This window comes from Podarcis pityusensis (genome assembly GCF_964106645.2).
Source record: "Podarcis pityusensis genome assembly, chromosome: 3".
NCBI lineage: Eukaryota > Metazoa > Chordata > Lepidosauria > Squamata > Lacertidae > Podarcis > Podarcis pityusensis.
In genome coordinates, this window is record NC_138026.1 from 66,379,734 (window position 1) to 66,405,808 (window position 26,075).

General features: G+C 41.5%; 1 protein-coding gene and 1 long non-coding RNA gene across 5 annotated transcripts in view; one reads left to right on the top strand and one right to left on the bottom strand.

The window, feature by feature from the left end:
• LOC308473123 overlaps positions 1–18,203 on the bottom strand; it is an 80,816-nt gene extending 62,613 nt beyond the window's left edge. The window contains exon 1 of one of the 3 annotated variants that reach the window (XR_013983915.1): positions 17,403–18,153. This is a non-coding gene — a long non-coding RNA (uncharacterized lncRNA). Of the gene's footprint in view, positions 1–17,402 lie in introns of all 3 variants that reach the window. The other 2 variants (XR_013983916.1, XR_013983917.1) reach the window with 2 other exon arrangements.
• Positions 18,204–18,390: 187 nt separating this feature from the next.
• The window catches only part of AKAP12 (A-kinase anchoring protein 12), a 62,658-nt gene continuing 54,973 nt past the window's right edge, over positions 18,391–26,075 (top strand). For both annotated transcript variants that reach the window (XM_080998322.1, XM_080998323.1), the window contains exon 1: positions 18,391–18,698. In XM_080998322.1, the coding sequence (XP_080854448.1) occupies positions 18,546–18,698 (153 nt within the window). In that variant the 5' untranslated portion in view covers positions 18,391–18,545. The remainder of the gene's footprint in view (positions 18,699–26,075) is intronic.

Here is a 26,075-nt window from a genome sequence, read left to right on the forward strand (position 1 = left end):
TGGCAAGGGGCGGAGGGGCGAAGCTAGCCAGCTGTCTTAGACTCCTTACTGGGTGAGCAACACAGCCAAGCAACACAGTTGGAGCCTCCCTCCTCCCTGGCCGGCAGGGAGGGAGGGAGAGGAGCTGCTTCCTGTGAAACCAGGGAAATTTAACGGACATCATCAATCCGGGACAGCCCGGAAACAGTGCTGGGATAAGGGAGTTTCCCGCCAAATAAGGGACGGTTGACAGCTATGCCCCCACCCTCCCCAAATGTCCCACCTAACTAAGAAGGCTGACTATAGGGCTGAGATTATCCCTAAAAACTATTTCCAGCATCTGGGTTCACCCCTGGAATATGTGCTCTAATAATAAGAGATGGGTGCATTTAAACATCTGTTGTGTGCCTTTCTGTATCCACTGAGCAGCTATGACCAGCTGTGGAAGTCACAGGGAAGGTTTCCAGCTTAGAGATTTTAATTTCCAGGCACACTTGATACCAGATGTCTTTCATTTTAGTTATATTAAGTGCTGGAACATACCACAGTATGTAAATGCACAATTTGTGTGAAAGAGATATATCTTTAGGGATAAGGATCTAGATTGTACAAGGGGGGCAGAGTGCCCCCCTCCCAAATCTAGTTCTTATAGTGACTAGAAACAAATGTGTTTTAAGCAATATGAATCTATGCCTTGACTGGTGATCCTCCGTTATCTTAACGGAGGAAACAAATGCAGTTCTACAAAGGACTTTTATGTCAGTGCAGTTTTACTGCATACTTCAGCAGCAGCCAGGAATCTGGAATTTCCCAGAAAAGTTATTTTGGCAGATTGTTTAAAATAAATCCATCCTGGTTTGAAACAGTTTTTGAAAAATGTAATTCAGAAGAATATATTTGATTTGGATAGGTATTTGAATTGCCAGAACAATTTTTCTCATTACACAATAGGAGCCACTGGGTGTTTTACTGACTGAGAAAGCTGTGTTTAATTTAACTTGAAAATCTGAAACTTCAGCTTCTAGTTAGGAATAATGCAGAAAACCACAAGGTCTGATTTTTGTAAACAAATGAACAAAAACAAATCTGTTAACATGCCCCCAAAAATAACATACACTAATACTTTGGCCAGAAGTTTGTTTGCTGCTATTATTTTGCAACCCATATCAACTGTTAAGGTTTTGAGAATTGTTCATGAGCAAAGAAGTCATCTGAATAGGTTTCAGGAAGGATCCTGGGCTAGTGTTGCTAGTATGCCTGCACTCATATGATTTTCCTTTATGTCTCCAGTCTAACATGCTGTCAATCCACACACAATTTTGACTGAATTCCCTCTATCAAGATTAAGGCACAACATTTCTTTAAAAGCAAACTGTAAAACAGGAACAGATGGGTAGCCGTGTTGGTCTGCCATAGTCGAAATAAAAAATTTCCTTCCTGTAGCACCTTAAAGACCAACTAAGTTAGTTCTTGGTATAAGCTTTCGTGTGCATGCACACTTCTTCAGATACACATCCTGTAAAACAGGAAGAATGACAGCAGAGGAAATCAGTGCAGTTTTACTGCATACTGTACTTCTCTCCTAAGGTGTAGATGCTCTGAAGAGATTTCTGATTACAATTTTTACAGACGAAAACGAAACAGCTGCATGTTTCTTCATTGGATACTTAAGTGTAAGCATATCTTTGTACTCATCTAGTGGCTGATTTCTTAAAGAGTTCATACAGGATTGATGCATGCCATGTGCAGGTGAGGAGAGAAGTTGACTCCATGCAGAGGATATAATTGCAGCAATAGACCAGTAAAAAATGTAAACAATTTTGCTCCAAGCTGTCAATGCAACAACTTTCAACTAGCTTAAACCTCTGATTCTTCTCTATAGCCTAGATCAGGCTTTTTCAGCTTGGTGTCACCCAGATGGTGGACTACAATTCCTCTCATCCCTGGCTAGCATGACCAATAGTCAGTGCTTATGGATGTTGTAGTCCAAAACATCTGTCTAAAGAAGATTGTTAAACTTTAAGGTTGTTATGTACTAAGCTTGGATCCTAGAACAATAGGCAAGTAGGATCCTAGAATGCAACAACTGATTGGCTTTCAGGAAAAGACCAATCAGGCTCCAGGATGAAGTTAATCAGCCTATTAGGTTGGTAGGATCATAGAATGCAACAACTGATTGGCCTGCAGGAAAAGACCAATCAGGCTCCAGGACGGAAGCAGAATCAGTCAGTCAGATGGGACTCATTGTGTAAATAATGTATATAAAAGCCTGAGGTTTGGGGGGCAATTCAATCACTGTTTTACAAGCTGCAATAAAGAGCATAAAATCACTACAGGACTCTGAGTATATTTCAAAGGTGCTTTAAGGACTCTTGCTTTTTGGTGCAAGAGACCAATTTGGCTCCTCTTCTGGAAATCATCTTTTCCTTACCAAAGGCACATGCCAATTAATTAAAGCATTAATTGAAGATTCAAATACATTTCAATTTCTTCTCTGTAAAATGCCATGAACGTTTGGTGACCCTAGTTGCATAATCAACACAAAAAGAAAAAAAGGACTATAAAGTAATCCTGGAGAATTACTTTGAAGGTCAAACATCAAGCAAAGAACTCCTTTCTCATGCTGTAGCTCTAAATGATTAATATGTTCCTATAGACAGAATGCAAAAAAAAAATACATTGGGAAGTGCAAAGTACCAGCATTGAGATGTGGGAAGAATAAGCACTCTTGTGCAAAGTATCAGAAAATCCTTTATTAAAGTAGCCACATAACTGCTCAACAGCATGTGTTACCTGGGCATAGTTTACCATATTTGTTGAACAGGAGGAAAGAAGATCGGTATGTACAGCTACATGTTTGATTTCTGAGATTTCTTTGAAATGTGTGACTTGGTGAAAAATTACACCAATACAAGTAGCCTCACGAACAGCTAAGGTAGCTGTTTTTACCTGTTTCTTGGAAGTTGCAGAAAAAGACAGTTGTGTTTTGCTTAGCAAAATTCTTCTGTTTGTAAGACCTAATAAAATACCAAAATGTATCTATATTTAGAACAACTGGTGCTTTTCTTTAAGGTTGTATAGCAATGCTTCTTAAGTACAGTATTGTTGAAACGGAGATCTCAAATTTGGTGGGATTGTCATTTAAATTCAGTTTCCAGGATCCTCATACAGAGTAGCCAGGTTTCTGCCTGATTAGGTCAATGCAGATTGGTCTGTCTACTACCTTGAATAATTCCAGCTCACTGTGGGAGAATCTCTTTCCAGACACATCTGCTTTCATAGCTCAGAGATTTGTTGTTAAATGACCCCCATGGAGCCAAAAGCCTTGTGGAGAAGCTGACAAAATGTCTCTCACCTCTTAATCATCTGCATACTCCACAGATTCCTAGCAGAGGACCTGTCTGAAGAATCTTGACTGTTCTTTGTGACAAGATCTGAAACCTTTCGGACCATGGAACTAAAAGACTGCAAGCAGTGGGGCTTCTCTTTAGCTGTTTAGAATCATAGAATTGTAGAGTTGGTAGGAACCACGGGGGTCATATAGTCTAACCCCTCATATGCTACAGGTTAGTTGGTTTGTTTGATTTATATCCCTCCCTCCAAAGGACACAATAGACATATCAATGCAATGATAAAACTTTTTTAAAAAAATTCTTAAAACAGTTAAGAACATTCTAATCCATTTAAAACATTATCTGAACCACTGATCTCTAGGCTGTCAGGAACAGTGTCTATTAACCATCAAATGCCTGGGTAAACAGGAATGCTTTTAAATTTTCCCATAATGAGGGAGAGCGCACTGCCACTGAAAGGTTCTATCATTGGTCCACCCTCCACACCAGGCAGTATATTTGCACTATTCCCGCCCCTCCACTGTGTTTCTTACATGTCTTAGATGTAAGAGGGAGGGAGGGATTCAATTCAGCTATAGCAGGAGCCAGCTTGTGCTGACAGAACAATCTTATTAGCCTAGTGTTGAATTCTATCCAAATGTAATCTTCCTTCCTTCCTTCCTTCCTTCCTTCCTTCCTTCCTTCCACAAAAGCAGGCCTTACCTTAAAAAAAAACAACAAGCTATCACTTGTGGAAAACCTGTGTGTCTATCCATTCCGTGGGACAGGGCATTAGGAACACTAGGCTCTGATTTACATAAAATCACACTCTTTGTGCATTTTGCCCAATTCTGTCTACTCTTACTAGCAGAGCATACCCAAGGTTATAGGCAGAAATTGCTCTCATCACCTGATCCAGTTCTGGAGAGGCTAGGAACTGAACCTGAGATCTAGCTGCTAAGGATTCACTTAAAACACAAGACTAGGTACTAGAGTGAATACTGTATGATCTTGAAACCCCCCTAATTAAGCAGAAGGACAAGACAGGAAGCAGTTAATATTATTAAAAAAGTTTGAGCCATTTATTTAATTTTGTTTGTGAAAACTAATCATGTAATTAATTTGTTAAAACTGCCCTGCCAGTAGGGTTGCCATACGTCTGGAATTTATTGGACATATATGGAATACTGCAGCTGCAGGCAGTATCTGGACGGAAATCGGCTATACGTCTGGGAAACTCCGGACATATGGCAGCTTTAAAAAACAACAACCCAGCTTAGGTCAAAGCTAAGAACTTTGCAAAAAAAAAAAAAAAAAAAGCCCTCAAAAACTTTTCTGTCCAGATTTTCACTTTTTGAAATATGGCAACTCTACCTGCCAGTATAATTTCCACTCAAATTTTTAAGGAACTGCTACACACCTCTGCTCTCTCCCAACATTACCAATATCTTATCTGAAAAAGATGTTTGAACAGAATTTCAGTATAGCAAAGAATGTGAAAATAGCTTCATTGCAAATATGCTTTTGTGCAGACTGCACAATGACTATATTATCTCCTATGGTAATAAAATCTAGTTGACCAATGTCAGCAGAGCTTCTTTGCAAACGCTGTTGTGTAGCAGGAAATGAACCCTACCCACTTGGACTACACAAAGTTTGAGGACACAAAGTTTGCAGAAGGCATAGCAGCAAAGCTAATCTTTCAGGGATTCTTCCTTAAAGAGACAAAGGCATGTCCTTAGGCTGGAATGAAAATGCCCCAAGGATGAATCATCCTTAAGAGTTTCTCTATTTGCCTTTGGTACTTGCTGGGCCTTCTGCTGCATTGTAGGCATGCTCATAAAGGACCAATTTTGATGTACTGTGCAATCAATTAACAAAATACAGTTGTTGAATTTAGAGAGGGGAAAACAGCAAGCAAATGAAATGTAGATTGAATGGCTGTGTCCCCCCCCCCCCAAACTTAGATTGTGTGTTTGTGTGTGTACATGTCTTTATCTTCTGCAGAAGAACACCATTAATTTTAACATTGCCTAAGAAAAAAATAAATTTCTAATGTTTTAAAAACTGTTATAAAATAATTTGCATGGCTGTAGGTTGAAACCAAAGATCTGCCTGTCAAATGAGGTAAACAGAAAATTAATTTCCTACCCTGTTCTCTCCATAGCCTTGCCACAACCCTTTCATGTGCGGGTTTCAGGATCCAACTATAACTTATGTCTTATCAGTTAATATATTTATCTGAAACACAAACTGAACCATAGCCTAGTGTAGACAAAATACATTATTTAAACAAGTTTCATCCCAGTATTTTTCTGCGTTGTGGATTACCTCTCATGAGATTTATGTGTCATCTTTGTTATCTTCATTATCACTTGAGTGCTGAGGTTCAGAGCCACATATGGTAACTATTTGAGTGTTATTATTGCTTCAGATCACAATTTATAGTGGTCTCACCCGGATGAGAGTTGAATTTAGATTTAAAGGTGCCTGTTTCACAGGGTTGTTGTTTTTGTTTTTACACAATGTCCTCATCTAACATGCACTTTCTCCCCAATTAGTTCAGATATTCCCAAGCCGTGGTTAATCCAATGAAGAAAATTGAATATAAAAGTGCATTTTACATAGCTGTGGATGTACTATAGTGCATTGTGGGGGTGACAATTCAATGGGTGCTATCTGTTTCTACCCAGCCTACTTCTATCAGTCCAAAGGAAAGGATGTGGCATGCCGTTCACACTGGTTGTTGGTAAAGGCACTAAAGCAGATGTTTTTTGCTCTTGCACAAAACAGCTGTACTAAAAATAAAATTAATAATATAATTGGCCCTTCAGGAAGAATTGGCAGGAAAAGGAGTGTTTGTTTGCTGGAGCTACATTTGCAGAACATAAATCAACATTTTATAATAGATCAGTTTTGAACTTAACTGCTTTAGCAGAAAACCTCTGTATTATTATTGTTTTTAAAAAATACAAACAGGAATCAACAACTATACATGAATTGAGAGTGAAGGGACATGAGAATGAGGGCATATTAGCAAATCAAAGACCAGTCATTTAATTGCTTTTTATTTTTAAAAGGTTTGCACAGGAGCAGTGTCTCATATATATTGTCTATGTCTATGTCTATGTCTATGTCTATGTCTATGTCTATAAACAGCTACAATAGGAAGTTAAGAGGGATGGGAATGTGGATGAAAGTAGGTGATGGACTAAGCTAAGGACGAGAAGGGAGGGTGCAATTATTTGTCAATTTCACAAGGGGGGGAGCTTTTTTGCAGCTTTCCCCAAGGCAAAACAGTTGGGTTACATCATGGGTTATTCAGAAAGCCATCTTCTGCTGAAAGTGGGGAGTGCACCAGGAAACAGAAAGGGGACCTTGACTGGCTTCCAGTTACAGATCCAAGTGTTGTGAAATTAAAAAATATTATTTTTCCCCTGAAAGTTTAAAATATAAGTAAAAATGAAATGTAGGGTTGAATCTTACAACTGAGAGATTTATTATTATTTATTAATATATTTGTTGTAGGATAAAGAAAGGGGAAATTCTGAAATGTCTTCCTGATTTAGTGAAAGTAACAGACATTTCAGGAAAACTGCAATACAGGATAATTTAATAAAGGAAACTTGGGATTCTGAGGCACATCTTCAGAGATTTGCGGCGTGGTACGTGCCAGCATCCATGAATAGGAGCCACTGGGAAGCTAATGGGCAATGTATCCTTCTTCTTCTTCTTTTTCTTCTTCGGCGATCACTCATAGCTGAGTAAGATTGTCTTCAATGAACACGGATTTAACAATGAGTCCGTAAGTGACTGTGGAGGCCAATTCTGGATCCACACGTCCTTCCACAGTGGGGACATTGGTTTACGGGTAGGAATTGATCACGGTGTGGATTTGCCAAGCGTGCCTTCCTCTTAGCACGCTCCCTTACCAAACTCCCTTTGGTAAAGGCTGTTCTCCAACTGGAGCGCTCGCAGGCCAGTGTTTCCCAGTTGTCAGTGTTTATACTACTTTTTTTTAGATTTGCCTTGAGACAGTCTTTAAACCTCTTTTGTTGACCACTGTGTGTTTGTTCATATGATGTAATGTCCCTAGCCTGGGATGTCATTGTTTGACTGTGTTGCACTTCAGTCTCCTGCCTTGGAAAGCTTTGTTGAATCTCCTTCCTACTGTACTTAAGCAATAAAAATGTACCTGGCATTGACCTACTTTCACTGTTCCTGAAACCAAGGGGAGTTACAATTTGAAATACTATCTTGTTCAGAACATTCTTTTTTAAGAAATAAATAAATATACAGTTCATATAAGTATATGTTCCAAGTGCATGCACACACTTTAGCATACAACCATTGAAGGGATGGCCAACTTTGCTGCCAAGGAGTGTGGTGGAGTCTCCTTCTTTGGAGGTCTTTAAGCAGAGGCTTGACAACCATATGTCAGGAGTGCTCTGATGGTGTTTCCTGCTTGGCAGGGGGTTGGACTTGATGGCCCTTGTGGTCTCTTCCAACTCTATGATTCTATGATTCAGTGTGGCCCTCAAGTCAAAAAATGTTAGCCACCCATGCTTTATAGGATTGCAGTCTTAGGCTAGCTTTTGTCGCTCAGAACTCTATCTGCAACATGTGATAATAATACTCAGAAAAGGGCTGAGAAGCATTACTGAGGTACATACATGAAGCATGCTCTAAAATGCTGTATTAGCCTCTATAAATGAAAAATATGATTCTTGTTATTTTTCCTCCTGCTGCCTTTTAACACATGTTCACCCACATTGCAAGAATCTGATGTCTTTAATTTGATGACCCAGAACAGTCTGGCCTGGGACTAGAAATTTCAGCCATGCAGTAAACAAGCTAAACAGCAGACTAAGTAAAAGCTCTTAAGTTTGCTTATGGCTCAATTTTGCTAAACAAATTGCTGCATATTAATTGCTGTATACTTGCAAAATTACATATTCTTCCTTGTTTTCATTCCTTGTGCATCAGTTCTGTCTTACCCCTTGTGATGTTCTCTCTGTTACCATTTCCCCCTCATTTATCTCATCTCAGTTGTTCTCTGTTCTTCTTCCCTTTGCTGTTTCGCTCTTTCAAATGCCTATTGTCTTTCTTTGCTGTTCAAGTTCTTGAGTCTTTTAAAATCTATTTCTTCTCAAGTTGATAACTATGCAGATGTCATCTGTCAGCTATGGAATCTTTCACCGAGGTTTTCCTCCTTTTTGTTATACTGGATAAATGCTCTTGCATCCATCAAAATCACTTTCTGCACACTTGTTACTATGAGATGGAGTTTTAAACCACCATTTTCTATTCATAAGCAGGTGATGAAAGAGTAGATATCCAGAAGTGGGCTTTTAATCCAAGGTAGTGATTACAAGCACAGGACCAACTAGGGAAGGGCAGTGGCTCTTGCATGCAGAAAGTCCCAGGTCCACATTCTGGCATTTTCAGGTAGGGCTGGGAGAGACTATAGAGAGCAGTATAGAGACTATAGAGTCAGTGTAGACAGTACTGAGCTGGATGGACCAGTTGTCAGTATAAGGCAGCTTCTTATGTCCCTAGATGGCTGTATCACTCCTCCACATTTATTGATCTATGATCAAAGAAAGGGGCGGTTTTGTTCTTGAAGTTAGGAGAATTATTTCATCAACCCCATCAGGTTTTATTCATTCATTCATTTATCATATTCTTCTTCTGTCTATCCTGTGATCAAAGCAGCTTACAACAGTGTCTAGAATACTAAAAGTATTGCAGAACATTATGTAGTATGCATGCAGTTCTGCATCAATTACGTCCAATACACCCCCCCCATGAATTCCTAAAATATTCCTGAAAATAATGTATCTTTAATTTCCTTCTAAGTGCTGCTATGGTTCTACTGTGATGCATGTTCCATATTATGCTGTTCCACAACCCGGGGCAACCACCAAGAAAGCCCTAATTCTTGCTGAGGCTGGTATGGTAAGACTAGAATTTGTACATGTAGGTTTTGGTAATGTTTCATGCCCTGTGGAAATCACCCTTCTGAACTTTGGCAAGTCAGTAAACTTCTTTGTATTTCAGTTTAACCAGACATTTATTCCTAAAGGAACTTTGAGATCTTCATATTGAAGCTCCTATTCAAGAGCAAAATATTGTTGTTTTAAATTCCTTGTTCTGTTAGTAGCTTTGTTTCTTTTTTGCAGCTGTTGGATACCTACAGAAAACATGCCTTCCAGCAAGCAGTTCTCGACGCATATTAATTGGGCTCAGAGCACAAGGAAATCCGACCCTTCAAAGTACCTGACTGCACATTAGTCTGTTGCTGGGCTTGAAGCCTGGTTTATGGGTAACGAACAATTATAAAAATTAGCATAGAAAAAGAATTCTAGAGATCATGAGAAGATCATATGGTCTTCCACCCTCTGCTTGCAATTAAGACTATTATTGGCTAAGGCTTTTGAATCTGCAGTGTATCTTACAAAACAGAAAAATAAAAGAAGAGTTATTAAAGGAAGATGACCCAATTGTGCAAATCTTAGTGAATATACCATTTGACTTTTGCTTGAAAAACAGATGTATTGACTGTTTCTGAGAAGTTCAGAAAACACCCCCAGTTCAATAATTTTATCAGACATGAAAGCAGCTCCTAATCAATTTTGATCTTGCTGAGAAATTCAAGTCCAAAAACAGTAAAATAGAAGCTGGCAGGTCAGCCAAGGAAGTATTCTTGCTCATCTACTTTTTCCTGCTTTAACTCTTACCAAGTATCGCTTGACATATGGGCCATTCACTTGGCTGTAAAAATAACAACAGTTGTGAGAGTGCCTTTTAAAACAAAAGTGACTTGTTAAAGAGCACTCATTGGGCTGACCCATTAATGTATTTGCTATTTAAAACTGTTTGTAAAAGGAGTGAGTCTTCTTAGTATTTAAAAGATTAACTCCATGACACTTTTTTATATATATGAAAAAAAAAACCTTGATATTTATATAGTGCCACAATGTCACATAAGCCTTACAGGATTCCAGTGATTACGGTAGTTTGCTCAATGCTAAGTCCTCTCATTCACTGCACTGGCACTTTGAGTGTCCCGTGATATGCCTTTAATTTTGATGTCTCAGATACTACCAATCATCACAACAATCTGGCATACTATTTGTGTACACTGTGGCCTCAGAGAAGTCCAGTTGCCATCAAGTATTCAATTATTTAATAATCAAAAGTATAACACTGATGTACAAGATATCTGATCTATGGTTAATGTTCAGTATCACCATTTTAAATACCGTAAATATGAAATGTGAGACATCTACTCAGAAGTATGCTCCAGTGATTCCTTGTGTGATTCTCTTGCTATAAAAAAATCTTAGCTTGAATGGGAAGGTCTTGATTTTCTATTAATGACAATAGTTCTCAAAACATGTATACGTCTAATTAAAAAAACCCCAAACACTTTAAGGCTTATTTGTTCACTCCTAATGGAGTGATATATAGTGGGATATATAGTGGTATATAGTGGGACGCGGATGGCGCTGTGGGTTAAACCACAGAGCCTACGACTTGCTGGTCAGAAGGTCGGCGGTTCGAATCCCTGCAACGGGGTGAGCTCCCGTTGCTCGGTCCCAGCGCCTGCCAACCTAGCAGTTCGAAAGCACGTCAAAGTGCAAGTAGATAAATAGGCACCGCTCCGGCGGGAAGGTAAACGGCATTTCCGTGCGCTGCTCTGGTTCGCCAGAAGCTGATTAGTCCTGCTGGCCACATGACCCGGAAGCTGTATGCCGACTCCCTCGGCCAATAAAGTGAGATGAGTGCCGCAACCCCAGAGTCTGGACCTAATGGTCAGGGGTCCCTTTACCTTTTTACTAATGGTATACAGTGATCAGAATCAGTTCAATGTTTTTTGTTGCCCTGAGCAGCAAAACTTGCTTCCCTCCTTTCCTTCCATCCACATTTGAATCTTCTTGCTTGTTGAGAAGCATTAAATTACCAAGTTTTGCCTATAATCACATTTTTCTTGTTTTTGTTTTAATTTATTTAACAAAACATTCAGGAATCATCTTGAAATCGTTTCGGAGTAAGCTAAAAACATAAAGATATTAGGATGGCCTTCTGGATGAGACCAAAGACCCATCTAGTCCAACACCCTGAAGCTCACTTTGGCAGCACATATACTATAAACCTATAAAAATACACAGAGGTTAGCATATTTAACATCCAGCATTCTGCAGCCAGATGCTTTGGGGTATGTAGGACATGAAGGCTTCGTCCCTCCTTCCCTGCTTGTCTCCTAGCCATTTATATTCAAAGACCTACTTCTTCGAATAGACATTTGTACAGAATAGACAGACAGTACGTGGAGAAGCAGACTGCAAAATTAAGTATCTTGTAATGCTGAATAAAGGGCAAAAAACTGCATTTCCAGTTGTTTCAATGAGATTGAATGATTGTGCATATAGACTGCTTTTGGTCACACTGTGACCTCAAAGTGGTTTCCAGCATGCAGATAAAATAACATACCACTTAAAATTCATAAAAGCAGTAAAATAGAGCAACGGTTTAATCTGATACTAAGTACAGGCAGCTGAGCAAGGTAAACAAATCTTGTAAAGGCATCTCTCTAGGATCAGATCAGAAAGGTAACATTTTCCCAAACCACACCTTCATATCTCTTTATACCCATGAACGGTCCCTAAAGTGTGCAAACAGACAAGAGACAGACAGACGGAGACTGGTTCCAGACTAAATTAGGTACAGTATGTTTTAGCCTCATTTAAATCAAAGGGATAAATTGACTAACTTAAGTCACATTGATTTCAGAGGGACTAAAGCATGACTAGTCTGAATCCCTAGTCAGTCTATCTAAACATCTTCCTTGATGTAAACATGTTTTATTATTCTGTCATCAAAGGTTTATTGTTAATACAATCTGAGGTTGGCATAGCATAACACTGAGATACAAGGAAGTTGAAAAAGAGAAAGACTACCTTTCCCTCCTACTTCTCTAGCCCACAGAAACCTCTTATTAGATGAGGCAGAAGATCACAATGTGTGGTTAATTTTATCACCCCAAACAGGAAGAAACTTCATTCACAGAAATATCATTATAGCCATGTGATTCTTGGTTGACAGGTAGTATAGAAAACAACAACAACAACAATGGTGTTAAAGCAGCAAAACTGTGTCTGACAACGAGCCCCCCCCGCTGCCGCCAATGAATTAGTGAGGTAAGGATGATTGTGGCTGACAAACACATAAGTAAAGGTAAAGGGACCGCTGACAATTAGGTCCAGCCGTGACTGACTCTAGGGTTGCGGCGCTCATCTCGCTTTATTGGCCGAGGAAGCCGGCATACAGCTTCTGGGTCATGTGGCCAGGATGAATAAGCTGCTTCTGGAGAACCAGAGCAGCTCACGGAAACGCCGTTTACCTTCCCGCTGGAGCGGTACCTATTTATCTACTTGCACTTTGACGTACTTTCGAACTGCTAGGTTGGCAGGAGCCGGGACCGAGCAACGGGAGCTCACCCCATCGCGGGGATTCGAACCGCCAACCTTCTGATCAGCAAGTCGTAGGCTCTGTGGTTTAACTCACAGTGCCACCCGCGGACAAACACATACCTAGGTGCTAAATGGGGGATATAGAGGAATTAGAAATATTTCTCTGAATTTGTCTATGGTAAGGGTATTGATTTTACATACCCTGTTATTATTTCTATAGCTATAGGCTCCTCTTAAAAGTGAGCTTCAATTGGACTTTGCCAACATTCTAGTGCATAGTTGTGACAGTTGAAAAACAGCAGTTAAGAATGCAGCAAAACCATCAGTGGGCAGGGGAAAAGAATCTGTTCAAGCAGAGGAGCTTTTATCTTTCCTTGGTGGTATTCCAACAGCTTCACAAGGTTGGGTAAGTGTTTATATATAATGGAGTGTCACCTTGATGTTTTACATTGGTGTTGTATTTGTATTAAGTTTTACCATGTTTCGAAACATTGATTTGGAAGTCTGTTTGGAAGTTCAGTAGCAAGAAACCAACAGCACAAGAATGTATTTGCGTGCTAACGTTTTGGCCATTAGTTTCAGAGCTGCCTTTGGCATTACTTTTTAAGACCAGCAATTGTTGCATAGCATACATTGCATTGGAGTGGGGAACCTGAAACCTTCCAGATGTTATGGTAGTGCAACTCCCATCAGCCCCAGTTATAATGGCCCATGGTCAGGGGCTGATTGGTGCTCTAATCCAGAAATATCAGGAGGGCTACAGGTTCCCCATAGTTACATTTCCTTGGTCTGATCTTAGAAGACAGCAGTGCAGGAAGCCAGTCTGTTAAACACTCTCCCTGTGTCACCGGTTTCCTAGCGGACTAAACCTCAGCAAATGTAATACGTAAGCACCTTTGAACCAGTTGAATATAAAGGCTCCACTACAGTGGTGCCTCGCAAGACGAAAATAATCCGTTCCGCGAGTCTCTTCGTCTTGCGGATTTTTTCGTCTTGCGAAGCAAGCCCATTAGAGGTTTAGCGCTTAGCGCTACAGTATTAGCTGATAAGCGGCTTAGTATCAGCTGTTAAGCGGCTTAAAGATCAGCTGATAAGCGGCTTAGCATCAGCTGTTAAGCGGCTTAAAGATCAGCTGATAAGCGGCTTAGCATCAGCTGTTAAGCGGCTTAAAGATCAGCTGATAAGCGGCTTAGCATCAGCTGTTAAGCGGCTTAAAGATCAGCTGATAAGCAGCTTAGCCATCAGCTGATAAGCGGTTTAGCAGCTTGGGAAAAAGGGGGGGGGGAGGAAAAAACCCCTGCAGGAACTCGCAAGACATTTTCGTCTTGCGAAGCAAGCACATAGGAAATTCGTTTTGCGAAGCACCTCCAAAACGGAAAACCCTTTCGTCTAGCGGGTTTTCCGTCTTGCGAGGCATTCGTCTTGCGGGGCACCACTGTACTGTTTAACTGTTGTTATGCCACTTCTCATAGCACATTGGGATGCTTCTTTGTGAGTAGTGCAACTGAACAGTGGTGTAGCCTGGGGGAGTCACAGGGGTGATTGATTGCCCGGGGGGGAAATTGTTCGGGGTGCAAAATTTCAACACCCGGTGCTGCCTCAATACAGCTGTGCACGTCCATCACTGGGCTCTGTTGAAAATAGCTTCTCTATTCAAACTGGGAAATGACCTTTCCAGACAACAGAACAACTTTTCTTAATTCTGCAGTTACCATCTTCTGGGTGATGCGGACGCTGTTAGGCAGTTGAATGTGCATGCATACTCCATCCCCCCCCCCAGCAGCCCTGGGTGCTGGCAACCCACACTATGCCACTGCAACTGATTGTCACACTGCTTCCCAGCTGTCAGATTGGTTACAAGTCTTATCAGCTTTTCAGGTACTGTTATGTGTTGGGAACATCACAGGAAAATGAACTCATTTTTAACACATAATTACATTCTTGCAAACACAACTGAAAATGAGACATAATCAGGGACTCGAATGCTTTGCAGTTCCTAGGATATGTTTGGAAGGTGCCAGGTTTGTACACAGTCAATTACTTATGTTATAAATGGTGTTGTTCTCTCACCTTTTGAAAGTCATTATTAGTACAAAGAAAATAGGAAGTTAATAAAGAAAGGGACTCAAGGATAAAGTACTACTAACAGAAATGCATGTAAGGTGGGATAGCCCATGAAAAGAGAAGTCTGTGAATCAAAGATTGGTGAAAACAAAAGTATAGCATACATGAGTACTTAAGGATTAGACATTACAAAGATTTTAAAGAAAACCTTACACATACTCTCCTCCATTTAAAAAAATAATATCAATAATTCACTATCCTGTTCTAACTGCCTCAATTATTTAACATGTTGTTTTGAGTAAGACACAGAATAAAAATATTGCCCATTAAACCCTGATTCTAAATACCTTTACTTGGTTTTGCTGGCACATGCTTCCTAATAGGATTAAGATGGCATATCAGTTATCCAACAAATAACTGTTTTAACACTAAATCATGGCAACCCACCCTGTATCCTCTTCATAATGGTACAATAATAATTTCCTATCCTGAGGAACTGTATTAGCTCTTACAGTGTGAAGAGTGGTGGGAAGCTGATAGTAAAAAATGTATTAGTTGAAATGATTACCTTGGAACAATGAACGTTTGGTCTTACAAACAACTGCAGAAATAAATGTTGAAATGACTCTGAGGTTTACCGGTAGATGTAGGAAAAAAGGAATGGAATTAACCCAAAGTAAATAAGCATAAGGATTAAAAAACTGTACTATTAATATATAGTTTAAAATATAGTTTAAAATGCTTTAAACGTTTATCAGTGAGTCAAGTATTTGTGCTGAAATTTTACTTAAACAGCAATTATGAATTTGTTAGGTACTTGTATTAAGCCAACTACTGCACCATGGGAAAGGAAGCTGAATTAATTCAGTATCAGGACACACAATCCTATGTTCCTTGTTCTGTTTTGTTCACCACTGTAACTTAACCTGAGCTATTGGAAATAGCATAAAGGACCTTGTTTTGCATGAAAAGAAATCTGTATTTATTCTGATGCAGCGTTAGGGGTTGAAGCCTTGCTTTGTTGGCTTCTTTTTTGTCAGCTTTACACTGAACAGAACCTCACTAATCAGATATTAGGAGAACTAACAACACTCTGTAAATACCTTTTGAAATTTGGTGGAAGAAAAATATGTTGGGGGGGAAATTAGCTAGGTTCCTCTGCAAAGCTGTAAGTGAAATTGCACCTTTAACTATGGATTTTTACAAATATACCAATGCACATATATTTTACATTTTCACTTAATCATACTCTCAGGATAGTAAACCCCTAATATCAATGGACCTTATTCCATATGTGCTTAGAGTTCCAGGCTCATCTTTGAACAAATACATTCTAGGGTTCAGATTCCTTACATAATAAATAACTGTATAACCACTTCCTCAGTCTAGTCTAGTCATGACTATTGCATGGCTTTGAGCAGGTAACTATTAGCATCAGTGCATGTGAATAACACACTGTGTGAGATGCAACCCCACACCTAGCAAAGCATTTCACCTTGGGCTGAGTTTACTACCTCAGACAAAGGAGATGGTGCCCCCCTTTCCATTTTCCTTACGGAAGTTGAGTGAACTTTACTTCAGTAGTACAGCATCTCCCATCACACTGAAGGGGAACAGACTTGTTTAGGGGATCCAGGGACGTTGGGGGTGGCAACACTCAATAGATCCTGCTTAGGGTGTTATAGGAATTCTAAAGTCTCATATATATATAAATCAGTATTTTCTTACAAGGGGAAGAAAACGAGAGAAGGGCACAGCTTTGTCCTCCAACATTTTGCCACCACTCTCTGTCTCTGGTATCTGCCAACTGAGGTGACCACCTCTCTTTGTCTAATGCTAGGAGTGACCTGTGACTGCAGTCTTTCATTGGAAAACAAAACCCTGACCAAATACATTTTAGTAAAAATGGGTGAGTGGCAGATATTGCTATCACTTTAAGAATATCAAAAGAAAGGTAAACTGTTCTGTATGCTATGAGAAAATCCAACTATTATGTCCCAGAATCCTGGGAACTGTAGTTTGTTAAGGGTCTTGGGAATTATAGCTCCATGAGAGAGAAACTACAGTTCTCAGTATTCTTTGGGGAAAACTATGTGTGACATATTTACAATGCAATCTTGTACATGTCTACTCAAAACTAGGTCCCACTGAATTCAGTGCATCTTACTCCCATATACACATGTATTGGATTGCAGGGTATAAAGTGCTAGGACTTTTTAAAATAACTCAAAGTAAACAAAATATCTGTTTTCAATTTTGTTGAAAGACAGTTCAGTCATTGCCAATTTAGTATCATCTTATGAAGAAATAAAAAGCCATCAATATTTTATTACATTTCTGCAACGGCACTTTTCTTGTCGATCTCTGGAAAATCTCCAAACATCAAAATACGATACTGGTGATTCAGGTTAGGCCTGTCTCCATGGCTTTGCAATGCTACTGGTTAATGGCAATTATTTTACTGGCAAATCTAGCAGATCTAATGCTATTCCACTTTCCATCCCCCCCCCCAAAAAAACCCCCAGAAGAATAAATTAGACAAGTCACTAACCAGCAGTAGACTATCACATAGATAGCACAGGACAGGGTACCTTCACATCAACCTGAAAACCAGGCTTGTGGGCCTAGATAGGAGTCAGGCCTGCAGGTCTGCCAGTCTCTTCTGTAGTGTTACATTGCCGTTCGAGTTGGCCGCCAATGGCACGGGCCCAGGAACACACAAAAATGTCTCTCTACTCTGGCTCGGAGCCCGCCTGCCTGTGTGCCAGGTGAGGCACACAGGCGCCTCAGCTCCCTCCTTAGGTGACCGGCCAAGGGTTCAAGAGACAAGGGCGGCGGCGGCGGCACTGGTACAGCTCCTTGCCAACAGCACAAAGAAGCCTAGGTACGCCTCTGCACGGAACACTTGCAGAAATAGAAATTGGCCACCTTTGATCTACTCCCATTTTTTCCCTGTGTTTTGCTGCATGGGAAGTGTTGAAATAAGGGACGTTCGGCAATTCTAGTCCCTGGTGATTTATGCTTCGAGTACTACAGTAGGCACGGCCGCCTGCCTTTGCTGGGGTGGGAGGTGAGGAGCACATCAAAAATGCCTCGTCAGCTGAAGGTCACGGAGACGTAATCTGCAGAGCCACTTTCCCTCCAGCTCTCTCGGTAATGGAATTAAGGCCCATTAATCTAGCGCGCTGGCGAGAGCGGGAGGCGACTCTTCCTTAGAAGGGGCACTTAGAAAAGTCAAAGAACTATCTCTGTGGCGGGGAGGGGGCGAAGAAGGCCAGGGGGTGGGCAGCCACCTTGGTCAGAGGTGGCGGGATGTTGTCTCTCTCTCTTTCTCTTCCCCCGCCCCTTCTCGAGTCCAGGTTTGATGCTGCAAGGCGTGTCCGAGGCTCTGCTCATGTGATGGAGCAGGAGGGAGAGGCGGGCGGGAGGACCAGAGAGGAGCTTGTTCTTTCCTCCCCCCCCCCCCCCCCCGCCAGCTCTCTAAAGGAGTTTGCAGAAAGCTACTGGTTTCCTTCAGTCGCAGCTTGAGCGCTCTGCTGAGCGGCCGAGACTGAGGCGAAGGGCGCAGCTGCCTGGACAGCTTCATTATTGCTCTCCTCTCTTTTATCATTCCTGGGCGGGAAGCGTCGGGTCTGGGCAGCGGAGGTGAGAGACCGGCGTCGCGAAGCAGCCGCTCACCGAAGAGAGCGAAGCCATGGGAGCCGGCAGCTCTGCGGAGCAGCGGAGCCCGCAGGACGGGGCCACTGCAGCAGAGGAGTCCCAGCCCGGCAGCCCTGCGGGAGAAGCGCCCACGGCGGCGGCGGCGGCGGCGGGGGCCGAGCCGGAGCAGCCGGAGGATCCCGCCAAGGTACGAGCCTCGCTGCCATGCTGCGCGCCTGGGAGAGCGCTAGGGGGGCTGGGGTGTGTGTGTTTTGAGGCCGCTCCGCCTCAGTCAACTCAAACTTTAGGGGGGGCGTCTAAGCACCTGCGAAGGGGCTGGCGGGCACCTGCCTCCCCTTCGCCCCCCCCCGTCCGCGTCCTCTCCAACCCCCCAAAAAGGGGTGAAGTTTGGCGGGGTGGGGCGTGGCGGCCGCTCGGCTCGGCTCTCCTGAGGCGGGGAACTGCGCAACCGGCACCTCCGCAGTAATAAACTCCTCTCTTCCCTTTGTCTGTCAGAAGGGCGGCCAAAAAAAAGTACTTGGCGCAGGCGAAGGGCGGATGAGTAGCCGCCGAGGCGCTTCGGAGAGCCCCCAGGCCCCCCAGGAGCGCGGCCTGGCGTGCCCCCCCCCCCCGCAGATCACCTCATGCCCTCTTCCCTGGGCGCTTTTGGGGGCGCCCTATTGTATTTGGCTGTTTTGCATCTCGCCTAGTTTAGGCTCCTGTGCGCAAGGTATTGCGGTGGGGGGGGGGAGCGAGTTAAGGCAGCCTCCCCTCTTGGTTTTCCTTTTGTGTGTACGTACGGATTGGTGTGAGAAAAGACCCCACCCTATGGCCGGACGGCAGGGAGTGGACTGTGCTGTGCCAGGACTGCAGTCCTGCAGTCAGCCAGGGCTTGGTGGTACCCAGGGCTGCTGCAGTTGTAGCCTCTTTTCTTTCTCAGAGGATGAAAGTGAGAGGTGTGTGTAATCCGAAAGTGAGGGGTGGGAGTAAGAAAACAAACGGGAAACCCAGGACTAGTCCCTTGGTGTTTTCTGCACTGACAAGTGTTTAAAAAACCAGCTCTATCCTGCCCCCTCCTCATATCGATCTGCTTCAAAGTACAGCACGTGTTCAGAATAGAGAAGTTATTGAACATTCTTCAGTGTTGCATATTATATGAATAATGTGTATGCATTGGTTGCAGCGAGATACTTGTAAATAAATGCCTGCAGTTTCTAGAACTACAGATATTCCTATAAGTAGTAAGCTGTATCCTTAACTAACCAAATAATTTTACTGAATATCCTCATAAAAGTTACACATACAAATAGCAACAGAGAACTTAGAGAAGCAAAAAAGGCTCTCTTAATACACATTTTCTGTGCACTTTTTTGAGTTACATTTTGCAATTTTCCAGACAAAATTTCTTGTTTTGGATAAGGATGGTTTCTTGCATTATTTTTCCACCAATATTCCAATAAGTATTTTTCTTTACTTTTTAGAAAATAGTCAGGTTTATTAAGCACACTGATTTAGCTCAATAAAGTTATTTAAAAACAATTTAGATACTTATTTTAAACTCTAGATGGAATATTTCAAGCTTGCTGTTTTCCTAATCTAATGTGTGGCTGTTTCTAAAGCTTGAGAACTGGTTGTGACTTTGTTTTTGTGACCTTGAGTCTCAGATTTTTAACTCCCAGGAAGAATTTTCCATAGCTGCTGTCCTACAGTGTTCACTGTTGAGGGTGGTATTTTCAAAAGTGTTTTAAAAAAGAAGTTAAAATGGAACAAATAGTTTTAATAACTTGAAAGAAATATGTCTTCTGATGACACCTTTCCAAAGTAAAATTTCACAGTGTACGCACAGTTTGTTGCTGTGAGATAATTCAGCTACAGAAATGTAACTGCAGAAATCATGAAATGTGACCAAAGTATCCGACCAAGATGATAAAATAATGCTGGCTTCAAGCTTGAGAAAGAAAAATTCCTGCTAAGAAGGTCAAACCAGCGTCTCTTAAGCTATGTGAAAAAGCATAAATGTTTCAAATCCTCTTGTACTTTAGGTTCCAGGAAGGGACTTACGCATTTTACCCACGTGATTCCAGTTGTTGGGAGAAAGATAAACCATATGACTATTTTAATATTAGCTGTGCCAGTGTCTAGAAAGAATTAATCAGAAAATGTTTATTCAGAAACATAAATATATTATTTTAAGTAACATCTAGCCAATAATAATACATTTTAAAATGCAGTTGTTTGCATGACATCTTCTAGACCAGGGATAGGCAACATGGTGCCCTCCAGATATTGTGGACTGTAACTTGCCCTCAGTCCCAGCCAGCATGGCTAGTATGCAGGATGATACGCGTTGTAGTCCAAAACATATTGGGACCATCATTTTGGCTACTCCTGCGCAAGACCACATAAAATCAATTATACCACACCACCTTAACCTGTTCAAGCACCAAAAAGCATGACCTGCTAACAAAAGCACTTTATACTGAGTGAAAATAATGGAAAGTTCTGGTTCTTTCTCAAACTCCACTCCCATCCCTTCCATACACTTCTGTCCACTGTTCAGGTCAGTGTCTCCAGCAGAGCCAGGCATGGCCAGGCCTGTTTTCTCAAACCTGTTCCTTCTTTCTGTTTTTCCAGATGGAGCCTCCAGTAACATTTTCCCACTACCAACCCAGAATAATTGTTTGTGGTTGTTCTGGGGAAAGAGGCTGCACATTTCCTTCTTCACTCCTGGTTATAATACTCATTAGACATTCAGCTGAATCAGACTAAGGGTTCATCTAGATTCCACTGAGGTTTTTTTTGCAAATGGTAGCTAACCAGATGTTTCTGGGAAGCCCACATGCATAGTACCAAATAAATGGCCCACTCCCATTTTTCTAGTATTGCAGTGGCAAATCAGGCAGTCTCTTGATGTCATTGCACTACAGTTCTCATAATCCCTGACCATTGTCCCAAGTTGGCCTGAGCTGATGGGAGATGGTATCCCAACAACATCTGAAGGGCCACAGGTTCCTCATCCCTGTTTTTGCAGCTGCTATTACACAGTCTTTGAACATAACCTTTGATAAACTTATCCTCCATTAATTTGTCTAACCCTTTTAAAAAGCCATCAAAGCTAGAGGATATCACATCTTGCAGTGATGGATTTCATAAGCTAATTCAATGTTTATGGCTGATTGGAATAATCAGACATACTGCCTATGCTTTCGACATGGGGGAGGAAAGGTATTGCTTCCCCCATGGTGACTCTTTTAGTGGTAACCAGGCCACCCAGTGTTGTTGGTAGTTGGAAGACTTTGCCTGCCCTTTAGGGTTGTACCCAAGTGCCACACTTTACCCCTCGCTTTCCAAAGAGAGTGAATGAATGAAAGATAGCCATTAATCTGCATAGAAAAATAATGCACACATTGGGATAGAGATAACTGTCCCAAGTCCCTGATTATCATAGTGCCTGTAATGAGAAGCAGGTTTCAATCTAAACAGTCCCAGTCTGCATTTTTTTTTTCTTTGTCCAGTAAAGCTCAATGGGAACCTGAGAGGCATAGTAGCAACTAACTACAAAACCCTACCATGGCCTGGATGCTGTTTCTTAGAACATAGGTAAAATTGAGACAAGAGAATTGTCTTTTTGGAACTTCCTTTGGTGTATGTGGATTGCAGCAAGTATTCTGAGAGTTTGTGATGGCAGTCCCCTGCAGCACACAAAGGAATCATAGAAGTGGTATGCTATGCTTCTACATAACTTTAAGGTGCTTAATTAACACCATGTAAGTGATATATACTGGCAGACTACTTTAGAATGTATGCTGGAAATTCCCTATCATACCCCAGGGTATATGCTTCTACCCAGTTTTTGATTCATATAAACTTAGCAGGTTGAGTTGCAGTAATTTTGAGCCATTCCTTAGAATGCATATTACATTGCCAGTAGTGAAGGAAATTATTTTGCCTCATGCACTAATGAGAGACCATAACTTTCTAGTGCAGTGGGCCTTGGGCCACTTTTAGGTGACCCTCAGTGTCTCAGGCTGACCGGGGCCTCCCCACTTGCCTACTGTGCCCCATAGCCTTTTAGTTGAACCAATGCCAGCATTAGGAGTGCCTTGCATATTGAGTAAGAGTGCATGGGGTGGAGTGGTATCAGTTGGAGGAGGGGACATCTCTTCTAACAAAGTGTTGGAGGTGTTGAAAGCCATTAAAAAGTGAGATTAAAAGTTATTTATTATTAATAACCTTAAAGATAAAAATAAATTAGGAATAGAAAGGAAGGGTGTATGAGAGAATCTGTTATAGGAGGAAGAATAGAATATAAAATGACCACCAAGGAGGAATGGGAAGATGGCAGGTTATTTGGGGGGGGGGGGTATGTGTGAAGGGGATAAGGTAAAAATTGAATGTAAAAGGAGACTGGGCTTCAGTTCTTTCCAGCTATTTCAATACCCTTAAGTGCTGCACTGACTATTCTGGAATAGCTACCTTTCCTGGTTCTAACATAGGTTGAAATCCATACTTCATACATTTAAAATTCATATATTACCTACAAGTAGCATTTGGTTAAGGGATAAATACTGTAATTTGTATTAAGTGACTTTAAATATGCATCACACATTAAATAAAAGGGGATACACATACCCTTTTTCATTTAAAAGTGCACAGAATAAATTCAGGTACTGGACAATAAAAACAGTTTATGTTGGGAGTTGAGCAGGAATTTAGAGAAGTACAGTTGATGACCATTTTGTGCTGTGGGGGGTCCGTTCTTGGCCCCTGTGTGTTTTAGCGCAGCATGTATAAGCACGTTCCACTCCACCTTCGTTACACACCCTTTTAGTGACTTGTTTAGTGACGTTTCCAGTTTGCTTCTGGGTTTGGCGCCATGCACGATTGTGCATCATTTGGACGCACATTAATCAGTCATTGCCTGCACATGCAGACATACCCCAAATCTACTAGTATTGCTTATCTTTGATTTGTTGAAGTTAGTTTTTTTATAGTGTTATTCTTATTCTGGAAATGTAAAGTAAACATTTTATGCTGCAAGCATGTACACATACAGTGGTACCTTGGGATGCAAACAGGATCTGTTCCGAAGCTCTATTCTCATCCTGAACAGAACGTAAGACATGTGTGCAGGTCCCGTTTCGCCACTTCCGCACATGCGCATGACATCATTTTGACCATCTGCGTGAGCGACAAAACCCGGAAGTAACGCGCTCCGCGGCGACCCAGAAGTAACCAAAAAATACTTATCCTGAAGTGTATTTATCCTGAGGTATGACTGTACAGGCAGTTTCCCATTTACGTGGGGCTTATGTTCCGATGCACTGCATGTTTAAATAAAATTGCGTATATTGGGAACACCATTGTGAAAGGCTGCAAACACCCTCTGAACCTCTGGAAACTCTTGAAAAGCCATTCAGAAAACAAAAACTCCACCAAACTCCTCCACAGTTGCTCCCTCCAAACCTTGCTCAAGCGCCAAGTCCCCACAGGCCTCAAAGGTTGGTGCAAAGGCTCCCAGGATTGCATTTGCAAAGGCTCCTGGGATTGCTAGATGCTATTTTTGTGCCATTTTGCCATTTATACGCTCTTTTAGGGCTGTTTTTGCCCCTATTCCTGCCACTTCCTGGTTTGCTATGGTGAGCGCAGTTGTGCGTGTCTCAAATGTGCGTAAATGAGGAATTGCTGTAATTAATGACACATGCATCACTTCTGCTCCTGTACTTCTGTAGCACTGGCAAAAGTTTAATAAGTTCCTCTTTGCAATTACCTACCTCTCCCACCCCGCTAAATCTTTCTCATGTTGTTTAAAACAGTCTAGTTATTGATTTTAAGTATGGTGGGTGATACTCAAAGATCATTGGACTTATTCATTCACTTCAGTGGGACTTCTCTGTGTATGAGTTGGATATCACTCTGAATAGAAATACTTGTATTATCCTGGCTTCAAAATTAAGACCTGCCTTCCAGATTCTTTCACCCTTTTTAATCTAGGAAATGTAGAACTTTTCAGTATAGTAGCACCTCAGATTACGTAACCCCTCTGGTTACGTAAGCTTCAGGATGTGAAAGCGGCAAACCCGGAAGTATTTGACCGGATTTCAGCATGCGCAGAAGCGGTTCTCAGGTTGCGGAAACCTCAGGATCTGACCTGACCACTGGGACGGATCCCGTCCACAACCGGAGGTACCACTATACACTGAAACCGTCCTTAATGTGTCTATAGCATCAGTACTTTAGTTACTACAACATAATTTATTGAAAATCCACTAATGTATAAGTTCAAATAATAGATAGTTCTATGTTTCACTACAAAATATGCAAAACATTATTTCACAACTTCTGGGAGCATTCTTAGGCCAATGCAAACTAAGAAATAGTTGGCAGGTCAGTTTCAGCATAATACATCACAGTAGTTGAATCTGAATCCCTGGTTCTGTTCCCATATTTCTCAATCTAAGAGAAGTTTACTTTCAGCTCTTTCTCTTAAAATGATTTATAATGTAAAGCCAGCTGCTTGATGACTTAAGCTCAATAAGCTCATTCACCCATTGATCCTCAAAATACAGCACATTGAAACAGTGAGCGGTGGTAGAGGACAAGCACATTCCACATTACTGCTGCTGCCTTTCCTGGCCAAAGTTGCAGGAGTAAGGTAAAGGTAAAGGGAACCCTGACCGTTAGGTCCAGTCGCGGACGACTCTGGGGTTGCGGCGCTCATCTCGCTTTAGTGGCCGAGGGAGCTGGCGTACAGCTCCCAGAGCAGCACATGAAAATGCTGTTTACCTTCCCGCCGGAGTAGTACCTATTTATCTACTTGCACTTTGACCACTTTGATGTGCTTTTGAACTGCTAGGTTGGCAGGAGCAGAGACCGAGCAGCGGGAGCTCATGATTGTATTCAAAGTAGTCACTCCTTGGTAAAACCTATGGTGAATTCTGCACTATTTAGTTACGTGAATCCACCTCACAATAGAGTTCTCTGGAATTTATTCTGATGAAATATATTTACAAGATGCGGTATATCTTTTGAGGGACAGGGTGGATCCTGATATTACTATCAATGATCATGCTATCAACTCTGTCTGAGGAAACTCCACTCCACATATTGAACTTCCCCTGACTTGAGATCTACTGGGAAGGCCCTGCTGGTAGTTCCAGCTTTAAAGGACATCCTGGAGTTTATTACCCACCAAAGGACCTTCACAGAATTAGTATTCTAGTAGTGGTTTGCAGCCACCCTAGGGGCTTGACTGGCACCAGCATGGTTTAGCTTTAGGCACCAACTGAAGATCTGTTGCTTTGCTTTTTGATGTAGAAGGATGCCTGGGTTTCAGGACACTGACAGATTACAGGAAAACAGAACATTGGTGATTTTAATTGTTTTCTTTGTTAATTGCTTTATGTATGAATTGTTACTTGCTCTGGATTTTAGGGTGAAGGGTAGGATATAAGGTTTTTAAAAAGAATAAAAATAAAATCTCTTAGTAGATTAAAAGCACAGTCCTATGCATAGAAGTGAGACCTGATCCTGTTGATGACTTAAGCTCATTGGGACTTACTTCCAAGTAAGTGTGTATAGTATT